The following is an 18,420-nucleotide window of genomic DNA, read 5'->3' as shown; positions in this document are numbered from 1 at the left end:
TCTCCTGAGCTGTGTGGGTGACAGGCTCTTGGTGCTCCGCTTGGGTGTCAGGCCTGAGCCTCTGAGGTGGGAGAGATGACCAGCAGAGACCTCCTGGATCCTGTAATATCAATCTGGAGAGCTCTTCCAGAGGTCTCCGTCTCAATGCTCAGCTCCACTCAACAACCAGCAAGCTACAGTGCTGGATACCCCATGCCACACAAGTACCAAGACAGGAACACAACCCTACCCATTAGCACAGAGGCTACCTAAAATCATACTAGGTTCATAGACACCCCAAAACACACCATTGGACATGGTCTTGCCCACCAGAAAAAGAGGATCCAGACTCATCCACGAGAAAACAGCCACCAGGCCCCTCCACCAGGAAGCCTACACAACCCATGGAAACTACCTTACCCACTGGGGACAGACACCAAAAAAAACGGCAACTATGAACCTGCAGCCTGTGAAAGGGAGACCCCAAACACAGTGAGTTGAGCAAAATGATAAGACAGAGAAATATAAAGCAGATGAAGAAGCAAGGTAAAAACCCACCAGACCGAACAAATGAAGAGGAAATAGGAAGTCTACCTGAAAAAGAATTCAGAATAATGATAGTAAAGATGATCCAAAATCTTAGAAATAGAATAGAGAAAATACAAGAAACACTTAACAAGGACCTAGCAGAAATAAAGAGCAAACAGACAGTGATGAACAACACAATAAATGAAATTAAAAATTCTCTAGAAGGAATCAGTAGCAGAATAACTGAGGCCGAAGAAGAGAGGAGTGACCTGGAAGATAAAATAGTGGAAATAACTACCACAGAGCAGAATAAAGAAAAAACAATGAAAATAATTGAGGACAGTCTCAGAGACCTCTGGGAAAAACATTAAACGCATGAACATTCGAATTATAGAGGTCCCAGAAAAAGAAGAGGAATAAAAAGGGACTGAGAAAATATTTGAAGAGATTATACTTGAAAACTTCCCTAATATGGGAAAGGAAATAGTCAGTCAAGTCCAGGAACCACAGAGGGTCCCATACAGGATAAATGTAATGAGAAACATGGCAAGACACATATTAATCAAACTATCAAAAATTAAATACAAAGAAAAAATACTAAAAGCGGTAACAGAAAAACAACAAATAAATTACAAGGGAATCCCCATAAGGTTAACAGCTGATCTTTCAGCAGAAACTCTGCAACCCAGAAGGGAGTGGGAGGACATATTTAAAATGATGAAAGGGAAAAAATTACAACCAAGCTTACTCTACCCAGAAAGGATCTCATTCAGATTCGACAGAGAAATTAAAACCTTTAAAGACAAGCAAAAGCTAAGAGAATTCAGCACCACCAAACGAGCTTTCCAGCAAATGCTAAAGGAACTTCTCTACGCAGGAAACACAATAGAAGGACGAGATCTATAATAACAAGCCCAAAACAACTAAGAAAATGGAAAGAGGACTATACATATCAATAACTATCTAAAATATAAATGAGTAAAATACTCCAACCAAAAGATATACACTGGCTGAATGGATACAAAAACAATACCCTTATATATGCTGTCTACAACAGGCCCACTTCAGACCTAGGGACATGCACAGACTGAAAGTGAGGGGATGGTAACAGATATTCCATGCAAATGGAAATCGAAACAAAGCTGGAGTAGCAATTCTCATATCAGACAAAATAGACTTTAAAATAAAGACTATCACAAGAGACAAAGAAGAACACTACATAATGATCAAGGGATCAATCCAAGAAGATATAACAATTATAAATATTTATGCATCAAACATAGGAGCACCTCAATACATAAGGCAACTGCTAACAGCCATAAAAGGGGAAATTGACAGTAACACAATAATAGTAGGGGACTTTTAAACCCCTCTTTCACCAATGGACAGATCAACCAAAATGAAAATAAATAAGGAAACACAAGCTTTAAATGACACATTAAACAAGATGGACTTAATTGATATTTATAGGACATTCCATCCAAAAACAACAGAATAAACTTTCCTCTCAAGTGCTCATGGAACATTCTCCAGGATAGATCATATCTTAGGTCACAAATCAAGCCTTTGTAAATTTAAGAAAACTGACATCTTATGAAGTATCTTTTCCAACCACAATGCTATGAGACTAGATATCAATTACAGGAAAAAAACTGTACCGACACAAGCCTCTTAGATAGCCTCATCCACCAGAGGGCAGACAGCAGAAGCAAGAAGAATTAAAATCCTGCAGCCTGTGGAACAAAAACCACATTCACAGAAAGAGAGACAAGATGAAAAGGCAGAGGGCTATATACCAGATGAAGGAACAAGATAAAACCCCAGAAAAACAACTAAATGAAGTGGACATAGGCAACCTTCCAGAAAAAGAATTCAGAATAATGATACTGGACATGATCCAGGACCTCAGAAAAAAAATGGAGGCAAATATCAAGAAGATGCAAGAAATGTTTAACAAAGACCCAGAAGAATTAAAGAACAAACAAACAGAGATGAACAATACAATAACTGAAATGAAAAACACACTAGAAAGAATCAATAACAGAATAACGGAGGCAGAAGAACAGATAAGTGACCTGGCAGACAGAATGGTGGAATTCACTGCTATGGAACAGAGTAAAGAAAAAAGAATGAAAAGAAATGAAGACAGCCTAAGAGACCTCTGGGACAACATTAAACGCAACAAAATTCGCAATATAGGGGTCCCAGAAGAAGAGAGAGAAAAAGGACCAGAGAAAATATTTGAAGAGACTGTAGTCGAAAACATCCCTAACATGGGAAAGGAAATAGCCACCCAAGCCCAGGAAGCACAGAGTCTCATACAGGATAAACCCAAGGAGAAACACGCCGAGACACATAGTAATCAAATTAGCAAAAATTAAAAACAAAGAAAAACTATTGAAAGCAAAAGGGAAAAATGACAAATAACATACAAGGGAACTCCCATAAGGTTAACAGCTGATTTCTCATCAGCAGATACTCTACAAGCTGGAAGGGAGTGGCATAATATACTTAAAGTGATGAAAGGGAGAAACTACATCCAAGATTACTCTAACCAGCAAGGATCTCACTCAGATTCGATGAAGAAATCAAAAGCTTTACAGACAAGCAAAAGCTAAGAGAATTCAGCACCACCAAAACCGCTCTACAACAAATGCTAAAGGAACTTCTCTAAGTGGCAAACACAAGAGAAGAAAAGGACCTACAAAAACAAACCCAAAACAATTAAGTAAATGGTCATAGGAACATACATATCGATAATTACCTTAAATGTGAATGGATTAAATGCTCCAGCCAAAAGGCACAGGCTTACTGAATGGATACAAAAACAGGACCCATATATATGCTGTCTACAACAAACCCTCGTCAGATGTAGGGACACATACAGACTGAAAGTGAGGGGATAGAGAAAGATATTCCACGCAAATGGAAATCAAAAGAAAGCTGGAGGAGCAATATTCATATCAGATAAAAGAGACTTTAAAATAAAGAATGTTACAAGAGACAAGGAAGGACACGACATAATGATCAAGGGATCAATCCAAGAAGAAGATATAACAATTATAAATATATATGCATCCAACATAGGAGCACCTCAATACATAAGGCAACTGCTAACAGCTCTAAAAGAGGAAATTGACAGTAACACAGTAATAGTGGGAGACTTTAACACCTCACATACACCAATGGACAGATCATCCAAACAGAAAATTAATAAGGAAACAGAAGCTTTAAATGAGACCACAGACCAGATAGATTTAACTGATATTTATAGGACATTCCATCCAAAAACAGCAGATTACACTTTCTTCTCAAGTGTGCACGGAACATTCTGCAGGACAGATCACATCTTGGGTCACAAATCAAGCCTCAGTAAATTTAAGAAAATGGAAATCATATCAAGCATCTTTTCTGACAACAACACTATGAGATTAGAAATCAATCACAGGGAAAAAAACATAAAAAACACAAACACATGGAGGCTAAACAATACGTTACTGAATAACCAAGAGATCACTGAAGAAATTAAAAAATACCTGAGACAAATGACAATGAAAACACAATGATCCAAAACCTATGGGATTCAGCAAAAGCAGTTCTAAGAGAGAAGTTTATGGCATACAAGTCTACCTCAAGAAACAAGACAAATCTCAAATAAACAATCTAAACTTACACCTAAAGGAACTAGAGAAAGAAGAACAAACAAAATCCAAAGTTAGCAGAAGGAAAGATATCATAAAGATCAGATCAGAAATAAATGAAACAGAAACAAAGAAAACAATAGCAGAGATAATAAAACTAAATCCTGGTTCTTTGATAAGATAAACAAAATTGATAAACCATTAGCCAGACTCATCCAGAAAAAGAGGGAGAGAATTCAAATGAATAATATTAGAAATGAAAAAGGAGAAATTACAAAAAACGCCATAGAAATACAAAGCATCCTAAGAGACTACTACAAGCAACTCTATGCCCCAAAAATGGACAACCTGGAAGAAATGGACAAATTCTTAGGAACGTATAACCTTCAAAGACTGAACCAGGAAGAAATAGAAAATATGAACACATCAATCACAAGTAATGAAATTGAAACTGTGATAAAAATCTTCCAACAAACAAAAGTCCAGGACCAGATGGATTAACAGTTGAATTCTATCAAACATTTAGAGAAGAGCTAAGACACATCCTTCTCAAACTCTTCGAAAAAATTGCAGAGGAAGGAACACTCCCAAACTCATTCTATGAGGCCACCATCACCCTGATACCAAAACCAGACAAAGATACTACAAAAAAAGAAAATTACAGACCAATATCACTCATGAATATACATGAAAAAAGACTCAACAAAATACTAGCAAACAGAATCCAACAACACATTAAAAGGATCATACACCATGATCAACTGGGATTTATCCCAGGGATGCAAGGATCCGTCCATATACGCAAATCAATCAATGTGATACACCATATTAACAAATTGAAGAATAAAAACCACATGATCACCTCAATAGATGCAGAAAAAGCTTTCAACAAAATTCAAAACACATTTATGATAAAAACTGTCCAGAAAGTGGGCATAGAGGGAACCTACCTCAACATAATAAGGCCATATACGACAAACCCACAGCAAACATCATTCTCCATGGTGAAAAACTGAAAGCATTTTCTCTAAGATCAGGAGTAAGACAAGGATATCCACACTCACCACTATTATTCAACATAGTTTTGGAAGTCCTAGCCACAGCAATCAGAGAAGGAAAAGAAATAAAAGGAACACAAATTGGAAAAGAAGAAGTAAAACTGTCACTGTTTGCAGATGACATGATACTATACACAGAAAATCCTAAAGATGCCACCAGAAAACTACTAGAGTTAATCAATGAATTTGGTCAAGTTGCAGGATACAAAATTAATGCACAGAAATCTCTTGCATTCCTATACAGTAATGATGAAAAATCTGAAAGAGCAATTAAGGAAACACTCCCATTTACACCTGCAACAAAAATAATATAATACCTAGCAATAAACCTATCTAGGGAGACTAAAGACCTGTATGCAGAAAACTATAATACACTGATGAAAGAAATTTAAAATGATACCAACAGATGGAGAGATATACCATGTTTTTGGACTAGAACAATCAACATTGTGAAAATGACTATACTACCCAAAGCAATCTACAGATTCAATGCAATCCCTATAAAACTACCATTGGCATTTTTCACAGAACTAGAACAAAAAATTTCACAATTTGTATGGAAACACAAAAGACCCCAAATAGCCAAAGCAATCTTGAGAAAGAAAAACGGAGCTGGAGGAATCAGGCTCTGGGATCTCAGACTATAGTTCAAAGCTACAGTAATCAGGACAGTATGGTACTGCCACAAAAACAGAAGTATAGATCAATGGAACAGGATAGAAAACCCAGAGATAAATCAGCACACGTATGGTCAACTTATCTTTAATAAAGGAGGCAAGAATATGCAATGGAGTAAAGACAGCCTCTTCAATAAGCTGTGCTGGGAAAACTGGACAGCTACATGTAAAAGAATCAAATTAGAACACTCTCTAACACCATACACAAAAATAAACTCAAAATGGAATTAAAGACCTAAATGTAAGCCCAGACACTATAAAACTCTTAGAGGAAAACATAGGCAGAACACTCTATGACATAAATCACAGCAAAATCCTTTTTGACCCACCTCCTACAAAAATGGAAATAAAAACAAAAATAAAGAAATGGGACCTAATGAAACTTCAAAGATTTTGCACAGCAAAGGAAACCATAAACGAGACCAAAAGACAACCCTCAGAATGGGATAAAATATTTGCAAATGAAGCAACTGACAATGGATTAATCTCCAAAATTTACAAGCAGCTCATTAAGCTCAATATCAAAAAAAAAACAACCCAATCCAAGAATGAGCAGAAGACCTAAATAGACATTTCTCCAAAGAAGATATACAGACTGCCAACAAGCACATGAAAGAATGCTCAACATCTTTAATCATTAGAGAAATGCAAATCAAAACTACAATGAGATATCATCTCACACCAGTCAGAATGGCCATCATCAAACAATCTACAAACGATAAATGCTGGAGAGGGTGTGGAAAAAAGGGAACCCTCTTGCACTGTTGGTGGGAAAGTAAATTGACACAGCCACTATGGAGAATAGTATGCAGGTTTCTTCAAAACTAAAAATAGAACTACCATACGTCCCTGCAATCCCAATACCTGGCATACACCCTGAGAAAACTATAACTCAAAAAGAGTCATGTACCACAATGTTCACTGCAGCTCTATTTACAATAGCCAGGACGTGGAAGCAACCTAAGTGTCCATCGACAGATGAATGGATAAAGAAGATGTGGCATATATATACAATGGAATATTACTCAGCCACAGAAAGAAACCAAATTGGGTTATTTGTAGTGAGGTGGTTGGACCTAGAGTCTGTCACACAGAGTGAAGTAAGTCAGAAAGAGAAATACAAATACTGTACGTGAACATCCTATATCTGGAACCTAAAAAAAAAAAAAAAAATGGTTCTGAAGAACCTAGGGGCAGGACAGGAATAAAGACGAAGATGTAGAGAATGGGCTTGAGGACATGGGGAGGGGGAAGGATAGCTGGGACAAAGTGAGAGAGTGTCATGGACATATATACACTACCAAATGTAAGGTAGATAGCTAGTGGGAAGCCACATAGTACAGGGAAATCAGTGTGGTGCTTTGTGTCCACCTAGAGGGGTGGGATAGGGAGGGTGGGAGGGAGACGCAAGAGGGAGGGGATATGGGGATTGTGTATACATATAGCTGATTCACTTTGTTATACAGCAGCAACTAAGACACCAATGTAAAACAATTATACTCCAATAAAGATGTTAAATAAAATAAAATAAAATAACAACTAAATAAAACACTAGAGAGGTATTTAAGAAACTCAATACATTATCTTTATACTGTTGGCACTAGTCTACTAAAACACTGCTTAAAAATTTTTATGGTTTATTTAGTATTTAGTGAAATCTGAAAACAGCAACTAATTAACCTACTGAAAATTAAAACCAATATAACAGAGGATTTATGATCAGTGTCTTACTATTCTGTAGATGACACAGATTTGGGGGATTTTCATGTTGGTAATAAAGCATATTGTCCATCCATTGGGTATTTTTACATATTTATAAGGCTATTCAATAATAAAAGGAATGATTTATAGGTTGCCAATAAAAAGCCACCATGAATGGTAGAAACAAAAATTCCCCTCTCTGTACAGGTCTCAGCTTAGGACCTATTCCTCTTTTTCTCCACCTCACTCCCTCCTATTGTCCTGATTCCTGGCTTATAGGATTTACAGTGGGAAGGAAGAAGAGTGAAAAAGTAGTCAGATGAGGTAACAAGTGAGAGCAACTGACAAGAATTAACCAAAGTACAAATTTATGCAGATATTTGACTTGGCAAATGGAAATTTTATGCTGATTTAAAAGATATTGTTTGGATTATTTCAAAATAGATCTTGAAAACAGACCTCAATTGGCTCTTCACCACCTTTTACTTGATTTTCACCCATTTCTCCATTCTCATAGCTGCTGCTCTTCTCAACCCATAACTCGGATTTTTCTACAGTTAGTCGAAGCTGGTCTAGGTCTGCCTTGATTTGCTTGTAGTTATCTACGTCCTGATTGGACACCAGTAACTGTACCTGGAAACAGAATTGCAATCCTTAGTTTACTTAACTTACTTATGGAATTTCCTTTATTCCTATTTCATTTATGTCAAAAATCCCAAGTCTTTTTAACATATTTGCCCCTCAGTTGAAGTTTAGTATTTCTAGACTATTTATGAATATTTTATATATATTTACATATATTTTACATATTTTAGATGTATATTGATCATGAAAATTCCCCTGAAAGTATCTGTGAACTCTACTCAATATATTCACATGTTATGAAGAATTATACATATAAAAAAGTGAGCCCTAGCAAAGCTTTTTAAAGTGTTAAAGAGTAATTTAAAATAAGAGATACCCTAACTCTAATTTTACTGCTAAAGTTAATTTTTCTGAGACTCTCTCTATTTGAAAAGAGGTAGAAGCATAAAAACAAGTGGAAGAAAACAGTGATACAGTCTAAACCTAAATTTATATGTATTGTGTGACATTTACAAATATATGAATAATTATCTGTATTTATATAATTACTCTTTTAATTATTTCATATTGTAACATACCCTTGTAAAACTTCCTAATGAAGATCAATGCTCTATTAAATAAATATTAGTGAAATACATGTAAGCCCTGAGATATTTCTCATTAATGGTCTCAAGATTGATATCATTCAAAGACAACAAAGAAAAAGATTAGATCCATCACAATTCCTTTCTTTTGGATTTCTACATTTTTTCAATCACGACATTTATTTCAGTGCATTACCCAAATTTATCAGTAAAATCTGGGGTCAAAATAACAGCACCAGCAACAAAATTCCTAATATGGTTTTATCTCCCAGTGCCCTCCTAAATTTTAGTGCCTGTCATTTACATTAAAGATATTAACTGAAAAATCACTTGTGGGGATCTCTTTTTAAAATAGATCAAGTCTTGGCCTAAGACAAGGCCATATCTATCTTTAAAAATAGAAAGTGTTCCCAGGGAAAGCTGCACAGTCTCATTAACTCTGCAACCATGAAGTCAGGTTGGATGTTATAAACAATATTTTCAGAGCCTCTGCTATGGAACTACTGAGGGCTACTGAATCTCACCTGTTTAAATGCCTGTAAAACTTCCGCTCTCTGGCTGAAGTGCTTGAACAGCAGCTGCAGGGCTCCTGATAGCAAAGGAGGGTAGTCATGCATGATCAGATGAATGAGGACCCGTAAAAATGTCCTGCCTCCTTCATCATCAAGTTGAACTGGATTTTTTTCCTTTCTATAAAACCAAAAATTATTCTAAAATAACTTATATTTACATAAAATTTAGTCAGAAGTGGTTAAAATTGTGTGTTCATCCTCAGTTCTCACCCACCCACCCTGCCAAAAAAAACTGGAAAGTATAAAGGAAGAAATTTTTACTCTTTTTTGGCCTCGGGTAACTAATGAGGGAACAAAACATAGAGAAAACTTGTGTTTGTCCATGACAGTAGGGGTGACCTAAGTCCCAGTTTGTCCAAGACTGAGGGGGTTCCCAAGATAGGCGACTTTAAGTCATTGCACTGGGAAAGTAGCAGGCAAACTGGGATGATTTGGTCATCTAGGCAAAGACAAAAGATAGAATCTGAATCAATCCTGAAGCGTTTATTGAGAAGACATACTTGGCTGGATGTACATCAAGGACTGAACTTCCCCAGAGTCCAGAAACCTCTCCAAGACAGGTGGTGAGGCACGGGGAAGGCAGTGCTCGTGCACACAGGCACACAGGTATCACCAGAGCAACTCTGCAAGTTTGGTGTATCCAGACTCTGAGCAAGATTCCCCTGATAAAAAGTCCATTTATTTTAAGATGAAAATCATACACTGGTTTATTCTCTTTTCTCGGGAATAATGAAATACTTGAATAGGAAAACACAGCAACAATAACAACAGCAAAAACTGGCAAAACAATATAAAAACAAACTTAAACCAAATGTTCACTAGAGATAAAAATCCTTTTGGGTTCCCCTGATTCCTCATTCTTGTCTTTCTTTCTAACCAAAGAAAATGCAGTGCCTTAGTACAGAAATTTGTTTAGGTACTCATGGCAAATCTATGATAAAAATGAATGCCAGAAACTCAATAATTTGTAGCTCAGACATTTTACGGTTTTGACTTTTCTTTTTGACTATTACTTTCATTTATGGGAAAAAAAGAAACAACCTAAAAACAGTGAGTAGCAGGGCACCTGACAGCAAAGGAGAATAGTCATGTCAGAGATGTTTCATTTTCTTTAATCATGGATATTTCCAATTGGCAGAAAATAGCGTTATTTCTCACTTATAAAGTTAATGATAACGTTGAAAGAAGTTACTTTCTTGCCTCCAATTTCTCAGATTTGGGGAAGCAACGTTTTGCAAGAGGCAGCAATATTCATACCAGGAAACTTAAAGGGCGTTCGTGTGCTGTCATTATTTGAGGAAAGAAAAGCAAAGAATTCAGGGGAAAGTTCAATACACTGAACTCAAGTCTCCTGTCTTTTTTTTACCTGACCTAAAGAAAAGCTATGCTTTCTCTTCTACAGTAAATTAGCAGCTTCATTTATGGCAGAAATTATGTTGGCAACGATAAAGGATCTAAAATTAAATAGATATAGCGAAGTGAACAATAAAGTGTCAATAAAATTCTAAGTAAAATCTTATTTACAAGAAAAAGACACATAAATGTTACTGTACCTTCCAGCAAACATAGTTTCTGCCTGAGCTGCAATTTCATCTATGTCAGGAACAACAGCTGCAAAGACAAATGGTAAAATCCATTCTTTATCATTTTATAATTAGGAGTCCCAATATTTACGATAATATTAGCTTACCTAAAAATACTTTTGTCTTAATTTCTTTATGCCACCAAAAGTCAATTAACACTTTAAAAAAGTCACAATACAGTTCCCCTTATTGGTCAATATGTTAAATTGAAGTTTACATTTTAAAATATATATTGTTATAGTCAAAGATACATTTAAAAGATCAGAAAGGACCATTTACAAACTTTCCACATCTATATAAGTATGTATGTGTGTGTGTATATATATATATATATATATATATCTCAACTACACATACACCTATATACACACATTTAATTTAAATGGGTAATGACATGGAAGGATAATATTTTTTAAAGAATCACAGTATACCTATAAGGAACCTTGTTACTACATGGTACATCCAAACATGATCTTTTAACCTAAGCTTACTTCTATAAATCCGTCCCTTCTTCTGGGACAGGGTATTTGATTTTTTTTTTTTTTAATGTGAACCAATCATGATTCTTCACTCATCCCCCAACAATAACATTTTGAAAATATCTACGATAAGTACACAATTTATTTCTCACCTCCAAAAGTATGAAAAGAAAACAGAGCAAGACATAAAAAGGCAAAAAGAATTCTTCCCAGAATGCTACCTCTAATGAATACAACCAATTTAAGAGATCAGGTAAATCAGAGAGAACTGGTTTTCTGGGGATGCCCCTAGACTTTCCCTCCCACACTTTTACTGACACTTAGAGCTCCTGTTTCGAGAAGTCTGGCTTCTGAAAGCCAATAATTCTTATGCTAGTGTCAATGCAACTGCCAGCAAGACTTTCTGGTTCTGCCCTAACATTCCTGGAAATAGCCCTTTGGAGTTCTACAGTTCTGGGAAGCATAAAAAAACCAACACTGTTGCAAATGTTCCAAGGAGACTTCTAGCTCAGGACAGCTTAACCCCTTCCGTAGAAGCATGCTGCCTTTGGATGGTACCGATGAGTCGGACAGCAGGACATTTGGTTGAGCATCTACATTAACTACACACTTATAATCATTGACTCATTCTTATCAAATAGATTGATGCACAAAGAAGAGGAGGCTTCCTGATGTTATCACAGTGGTTGTGGTTAAAAGAAAGTATCATATCTGTGTACAAATCCTGCCCCAGCAAAAGAATTCTGTTAACTGGGTAATTCTTCAATACAACATAGTTTCCAACTTGCCATGACTGGCCTGATCTATCCAGAAAAATGGTAATTTAATATACCTTAGGTTTCATAAGGTACTTTCCAGAGTCACAAAATTTTTACAATAAATTTTATGCTCTTATGTCATTATGCTCCCACACTCACAGATAAAGTGGCTTCATTCTTACACACTTTAAATGTGAAAAACTGAAATATACTACCAATTTACAACCATGCAAGGAAATAAAGAACGAATGCATGCATACACACACACAATAAAGCCAACACCCACATCCAGACCATTGTGGGGAAAGCCATGTCTTTTTTCTTGAGCGGGGTGATTCCTACAAAATACCTTTCCTCCTGAGAGCAGCATTTCGCACTATTCTTTGATCCAAGTCAAAAACCAAAAAACCTTGGATTTTCACCAAAAGAGCATAATGCGTAAAAGATTCAGACTCTGAAACTAAAAGCTGGTTCTTTGAGAAGATAAACAAAATTGATAAACCATTAGCCAGACTAATCAAGAAAAAAAGAGAGAAGGCTCAAATCAATAGAATTAGAAATGAAAAAGGAGAGGTAACAACTGACACTGCAGAAATACAAAGGATCATGAGAGATTACTACAAGCAACTCTATGCCAATAAAATGGACAACCTGGAAAAATGGACAAATTCTTAGAAAAGCACAACCTTCCAAGACTGAACCAGGAAGAAACAGAAAATATAAGCAAACCGATCAAAAGCACTGAAATTGAGACTGTAATTAAAAATCTTCCAACAGACAAAAGCCCAGGACCAAATGGCTTCACAGGCGAATTCTATCAAAGATTTAGAGAAGAGCTAACACCTATCCTTCTCAAACTCTTCCAAAATATAGCAGAGTGAGGAACACTCCCAGACTCATTCTATGAGGCCACCATCACCCTGATACCAAAACCAGACAAAGCTATCACAAAGAAAGAAAACTACAGGCCAATATCACTGATGAACATAGATGCAAAAATCCTCAACAAAATACTAGCAAACAGAATCCAACAGCACATTAAAAGGATCATACACCATGATCAAGTGGGGTTTATCCCAGGGATGCAAGGATCCTTCAATATATGCAAATCAGTCAATGTGATAAACCATACTAACAAACTGAAGGAGAAAAAACATATGATCACCTCTATAGATGCAGAAAAAGCTTTTGACAAAATTCAGCACACATTTATGATAAAAACCCTCCAGAAAGTAGGCATACAGGGAACTTACCTCAACAAAATAAAGGCCATATATGACAAACCCACAGCCAACATCGTTCTCAATGGTGAAAAACTGAAACCATTTCCACTAAGATCAGGAACAAGACACGGTTGCCCACTCTCACCACTCTTATTCAACATAGTTTTGGAAGTTTTAGCCACAGCAATCAGAGAAGAAAAAGAAATAAAAGGAGTCCAAATCAGAAAAGAAGAAGAAAAGCTGTCACTATTCACAGATGACATGATACTATACATAGAGAATCCTAAAGATGCTACCAGAAAACTACTAGAGTTAATCAAAGAATTTGGTAAAGTAGCAGGATACAAAATTAATGCACAGAAATCTCTGGCATTCCTATACACTAATGATGAAAAATCTGAAAGAGAAATTTAGGAAACGCTCCCATCTACCATTGCAACAAAAAGAATAAAATACCTAGGAAAAAATCTACCTAAGGAAACAACAGACCTGTATGCAGAAAACTTTAAGACACTGATGAAGGAAATTAAAGATGATACCAACAGATGGAGAGATATACCATGTTCTTGGATTGGAAGAATCAACATTGTGAAAATGACTATAGTACCCAAAGCAATCTACAGATTCAATGCAATCCCTATCAAACTACCACTGGCATTTTTCACAGAACTAAACAAAACAAGTCACAATTTGTATGGAAACACAAAAGACTCCGAACAGCCAAAGCAATCTTGAGAAAGAAAAACGGAGCTGGAGGAATCAGACTCCCAGATTTCAGACTATACTACAAAGCTACAGTAATCAAGACAATATGGTACTGGCACAAAAACAGAAATATAGATCAATGGAACAGGATAGAAAGCCCAGAGTTAAACCCATGCACATATGGTCAGCTCATCTTTGATAAAGGAGGTAAGAATATACAATGGAGAAAAGACAGCCTCTTCAATAAGTTGTGCTGGGAAAACTGGACAGCTACATGTAAAAGAATGAAATTAGAACACTCCTAACACCATACACAAAAATAAACTCAAAATGGATTAAAGACCTAAATGTAAGGCCAGACACTATAAAACACTTAGAGGAAATCATAGGCAGAACATTCTATGACATAAATCACAGCAAGATCCTTTTTGACCCACCTCCTACAAAAATGGAAATAAAAACAAAAATAAACAAATGGGAACTAATGAAACTTCAAAGCTTTTGCACAGCAAAGGAAACCATAAACAAGACCAAAAGACAACCCTCAGAATGGGAGAAAATATTTGCAAATGAAGCAACTGACAAAGGATTAATCTCCAAAATTTACAAGCAGCTCATGCAGCTCAATATCAAAAAAACAAACAACCCAATCCAAAAATGGGCAGAAGACCTAAACAGACATTTCTCCAAAGAAGATATACAGATTGCCAACAAGCACATGAAAGAATGTTCAGCATCATTAATCATTAGAGAAATGCAAATCAAAACTACAATGAGATATCATCTCACACCAGTCAGAACCATCATCAAAAAATCTACAAAAAATAAATGCTGGAGAGGGTGTGGAGAAAAGGGAACCCTCTTGCACTGTTGGTGGGAATGTAAATTGATACAGCCACTATGGAGAACAGTATGGAGGTTCCTTAAAAAACTAAAAATAGAACTACCATATGACCCAGCGATCCCACTACTGGGCATATACCCTGAGAAAACCATAATTCAAAAAGAGTCATGTACCAAAATATTCAATGCAGCTCTATTTACAATAGCCAGGACATGGAAGCAGCCGTAGTGTCCATTGACAGATGAATGGATAAAGAAGATGTGGCACATATATCCAATAGAATATTACTCCGTCATAAAAAGAAATGAAATTGAGTTATTTGTAGTGAGGTGGATGGACCTAGAGTCTGTCATACAGAGTGAAGTAAGTCAGAAAGAGAAAAACAAATACTGTATACTAATACATATATATGGAATCTAAAAAAAAAAAAACGGTCATGAAGAATCTAAGGGTAGGATGGGAATAAAGACGCAGACCTACTAGAGAATGGACTTGAGGACATGGGGAGGGGGAAGGGGAAGTGAGAAAGTGGCATGGACATATATACACTACCAAATGTAAAACGGATAGCTAGTGGGAAGCAGCCGCATAGCATAGGGAGATCAGCTCGGTGCTTTGTGGCCACCTAGAGGGGTGGGATAGGGAGGGTGGGAGGGAGGGAGACGCAAGACGCAAGAGGGAGGGGATATGGGGATATATGTATATGTATAGCTGATTCCCTTTTTATAAAACAGAAACTAACACACCATTGTAAAGCAATTATACTCCAACAAAGATGTTAAAAAAACAAACAAACAAAAAAGAACACAGTACCTGGACTTCACAGAGTTGTGAAGATTACCAGAAAAACTGCATTTAAAGGACTGAGCACCAGTAGCAGCAAACATCCTCGCTGCCGTTCTAGGCAAGTTATTTAATTTCTATCTCAGTTCCTTCATTTTATTGGTGGAGATTATTTTGACATTTTTGTCTCATAGGAATACTTCTTGTTTTAAAACATAAAAGGAACTTTCAGGTTCTCCGGAAAACACCATCCAAAGAGGAAATATTGTCACAGAGGAGATACCTGATGGCAGCAATGTATCGGGAGAGCCATTGGTAGACGTTTCAGCATTTCCATTGTTCTCCCCAAATTCCTTCTTATATATTGACAGCATATATGAGATCCTATAATCCAGTCTGACACTCAGGATAAACTACAAGAAACATTAAAAACAACATAAGTTTCTTTCATCAGCATGGTGTTTAAAAATTCATTACAGGACACCAAGAGCCACAGTACTATCAACATGTCACATGAACTAGTTAGAAACTTTATTGGTAAACTCGTATCACTTCTGTTGCTTACATGATAATCAGTCATAACACTAAGAAAAGTGATGCATTTCCATTAGCCAATGTCAGTAAAATCCCTGAACAGTTTTTGGAAAGAAGAAAACCTGACTCTCCATGATTACTCTCAGAATATTCCAAGTAGAGGTATCTCCTGGGTCTGGATGAAGAGGTAACAATGACATCATTTCCCAAGCACTTTGCAGAGTTTTCACCGGCTCTGCAAGGAAAGTACTGGAGCTGTGACCCTCATTCAGGCACAGAAAGGCAAGATTTCAGCTGCAATAGTGTGGATTCTGGCTACACCACAATGAATCCTGGATCTAGGCTACAAAAGGATAGCTTAAGTAATAGCATCTAATATACCAGGGATGTGCCTCCTTAGTGCCTGTTTTTCCTTGGGTCTGTGTTTTTGTCCTTGTTCTCCTTAATGGACGTATTGACAGAAACTAAGTGTCAATAAGGTTCCCGTCTGTGCTCGGCACTGAGAAGAATGCAAATGCCTGAAGCCCAGAGTCCTCAAGTTGCCAGTGATTGAGTTGGGAAAACAAGATACAGCATTGTTAAAATAATTAGGAAATTAAGGAGGGCTACCTCACGTGGTATAGAATGCAGTGGAGATCAGAGAAGGAAACAGTGTGTGCCACCGACATGAATGGAGACGGGAAACAACAGAGAGCTGTACTTATACAGGGTGACCTTCCATCCCAGTTTGCCTGGGAGAGGCCTGCGTTGGCCTTCGCTCCCAGTATAATTATTATCTGTGTCCCCTACACTCTCTTGAGAGACTCTCATTGTTCCAGCAAACAGTAATGGTCAGGCAAGTTCCGAGAAAACTTGGTATTTGGTGGTATCATCTCCCCCTAGCTCTAGCTACGCTGCCATCATATCAGACCCCTCCCCCGCGCCCCCCTCCTGCTGCCCCCTTTCTCTCACTCTCTGTTCCACTCTTCTCAGTCCTGACAGCACAAGCTGGAATGTCTGCAGTTTCTCTCTTGCCTCTGCACATTCATTTCCGTTGTTCACTTTACCTTGAATATTCTTCTCCTCCACCCCATAATAACCAGCTTTTGAGATATCCTCCAAGGTCCTATTTAAATCCCTTTTGAAATGAAGCTTTCCCTAGCTCCCCAGTCCGAATCAATTTTTCTCCTCTTTGCTCACCCAACACGTTATTTACACCTACAGGTCCAAAGTTGAATCAACCTCCCACCCTCCCTCCCTCCCTCCCTCCCTCCCTCCCTCCCTCCCTCTCTCTCTCTCTCTCTCTCTCTCTCTCTCACTCTTGCTCTCTCTCCCTCTCCCTTTTCCCCTTCTCCTCCTCTGTTAGACCTTTATGCTCCTCCTGGGCAGCAACCATGCTCTATGTTAGCTATGTTCCATCAAGTTCAACAAACGTGTTGAGCCAGCTACTGAGGAAGCTGCCAAGGGTACAGAAAAGGTACCGAGGATATAAAACCTGCCTTTGAAGAGCATATAATCCAGGAGGAAAAGTAAACACCAGAGAGACTCTTTTATTAATATGCAGTGAGCACTGTAACACATACTGGCTGAACTGATTCCAGTTAATATGGGGATTTTCAAAGCAGGAGACAGATTGTGGGAGAAGAGGGCTGAGAAAGAGCCAGTGGATTTGGCAGCCCCGAGCAGAGGGTGGGAGCAGAAGCTAGACTGTGGGTGCATAAAAAGAAGGGTGTTTTTTAAACAAACTTATGTAAAGAACAGATTATTAAAACATGAATTAATGAAGCATTTATTAGCTTTTAGGTGAAGATTAGCGTTCAATGAATTATATTTTATAAATAGAGCCAAAATTCAAACGATCATCCTCTACTATATTTAATTATGAAAAAGAATGGAAGGTAGAAGAGAAGGGGGGAAAGGGAAGAATAAAAAGGAAGTCAGAGAAAGAGAGTTGAGAAAGAGCTGAAGACAGATAGAGGGGGAGAATAAGAGAGAAATAAAAAGACTAAAAGAAATACAAGAAATGATGGGGAAAAGAAAGGAAGAGCCTGAGAGGAGGAAGAGATGGCAGAAAGCAGGAAACTTGCTTAAGGAACGTGGCTACAAAGAAATTCTTGAAGGGAAGTTCTAAGAAAGAAACATTCAAGAGCAGCACATGGGAACACAGACACAGCCCATCAGACTCAGACACGGAGGCACAAAAATCA

The 18,420-nt window shown here is 37.3% G+C and overlaps 1 protein-coding gene across 4 annotated transcripts in view; it reads right to left on the bottom strand.

Moving 5' to 3' along the window:
• The window catches only part of ITPR2 (inositol 1,4,5-trisphosphate receptor type 2), a 533,856-nt gene that overhangs the window by 306,293 nt on the left and 209,143 nt on the right, over nucleotides 1-18,420 (bottom strand). For 3 of the 4 annotated variants that reach the window (XR_012324486.1, XM_019936326.3, XM_033866982.2), the window contains 4 exons: nucleotides 15,984-16,113; nucleotides 10,879-10,936; nucleotides 9,278-9,443; nucleotides 8,044-8,217 (listed from right to left, as the gene is read on the bottom strand). Coding sequence is in view for 3 of the 4 variants with exons in the window: in XM_019936326.3 (XP_019791885.2) it covers nucleotides 8,044-8,217; nucleotides 9,278-9,443; nucleotides 10,879-10,936; nucleotides 15,984-16,113 (528 nt within the window). In the remaining variant the exon portion in view is untranslated. The remainder of the gene's footprint in view (nucleotides 1-8,043; nucleotides 8,218-9,277; nucleotides 9,444-10,878; nucleotides 10,937-15,983; nucleotides 16,114-18,420) is intronic. The other variant, XM_033866983.2, reaches the window with a different exon arrangement.

This window comes from Tursiops truncatus, chromosome 11, assembly GCF_011762595.2.
Source record: "Tursiops truncatus isolate mTurTru1 chromosome 11, mTurTru1.mat.Y, whole genome shotgun sequence".
NCBI lineage: Eukaryota > Metazoa > Chordata > Mammalia > Artiodactyla > Delphinidae > Tursiops > Tursiops truncatus.
Note: the sequence above shows the minus strand (reverse complement) of the source record. Positions and strands in the feature narration are given on the sequence as shown.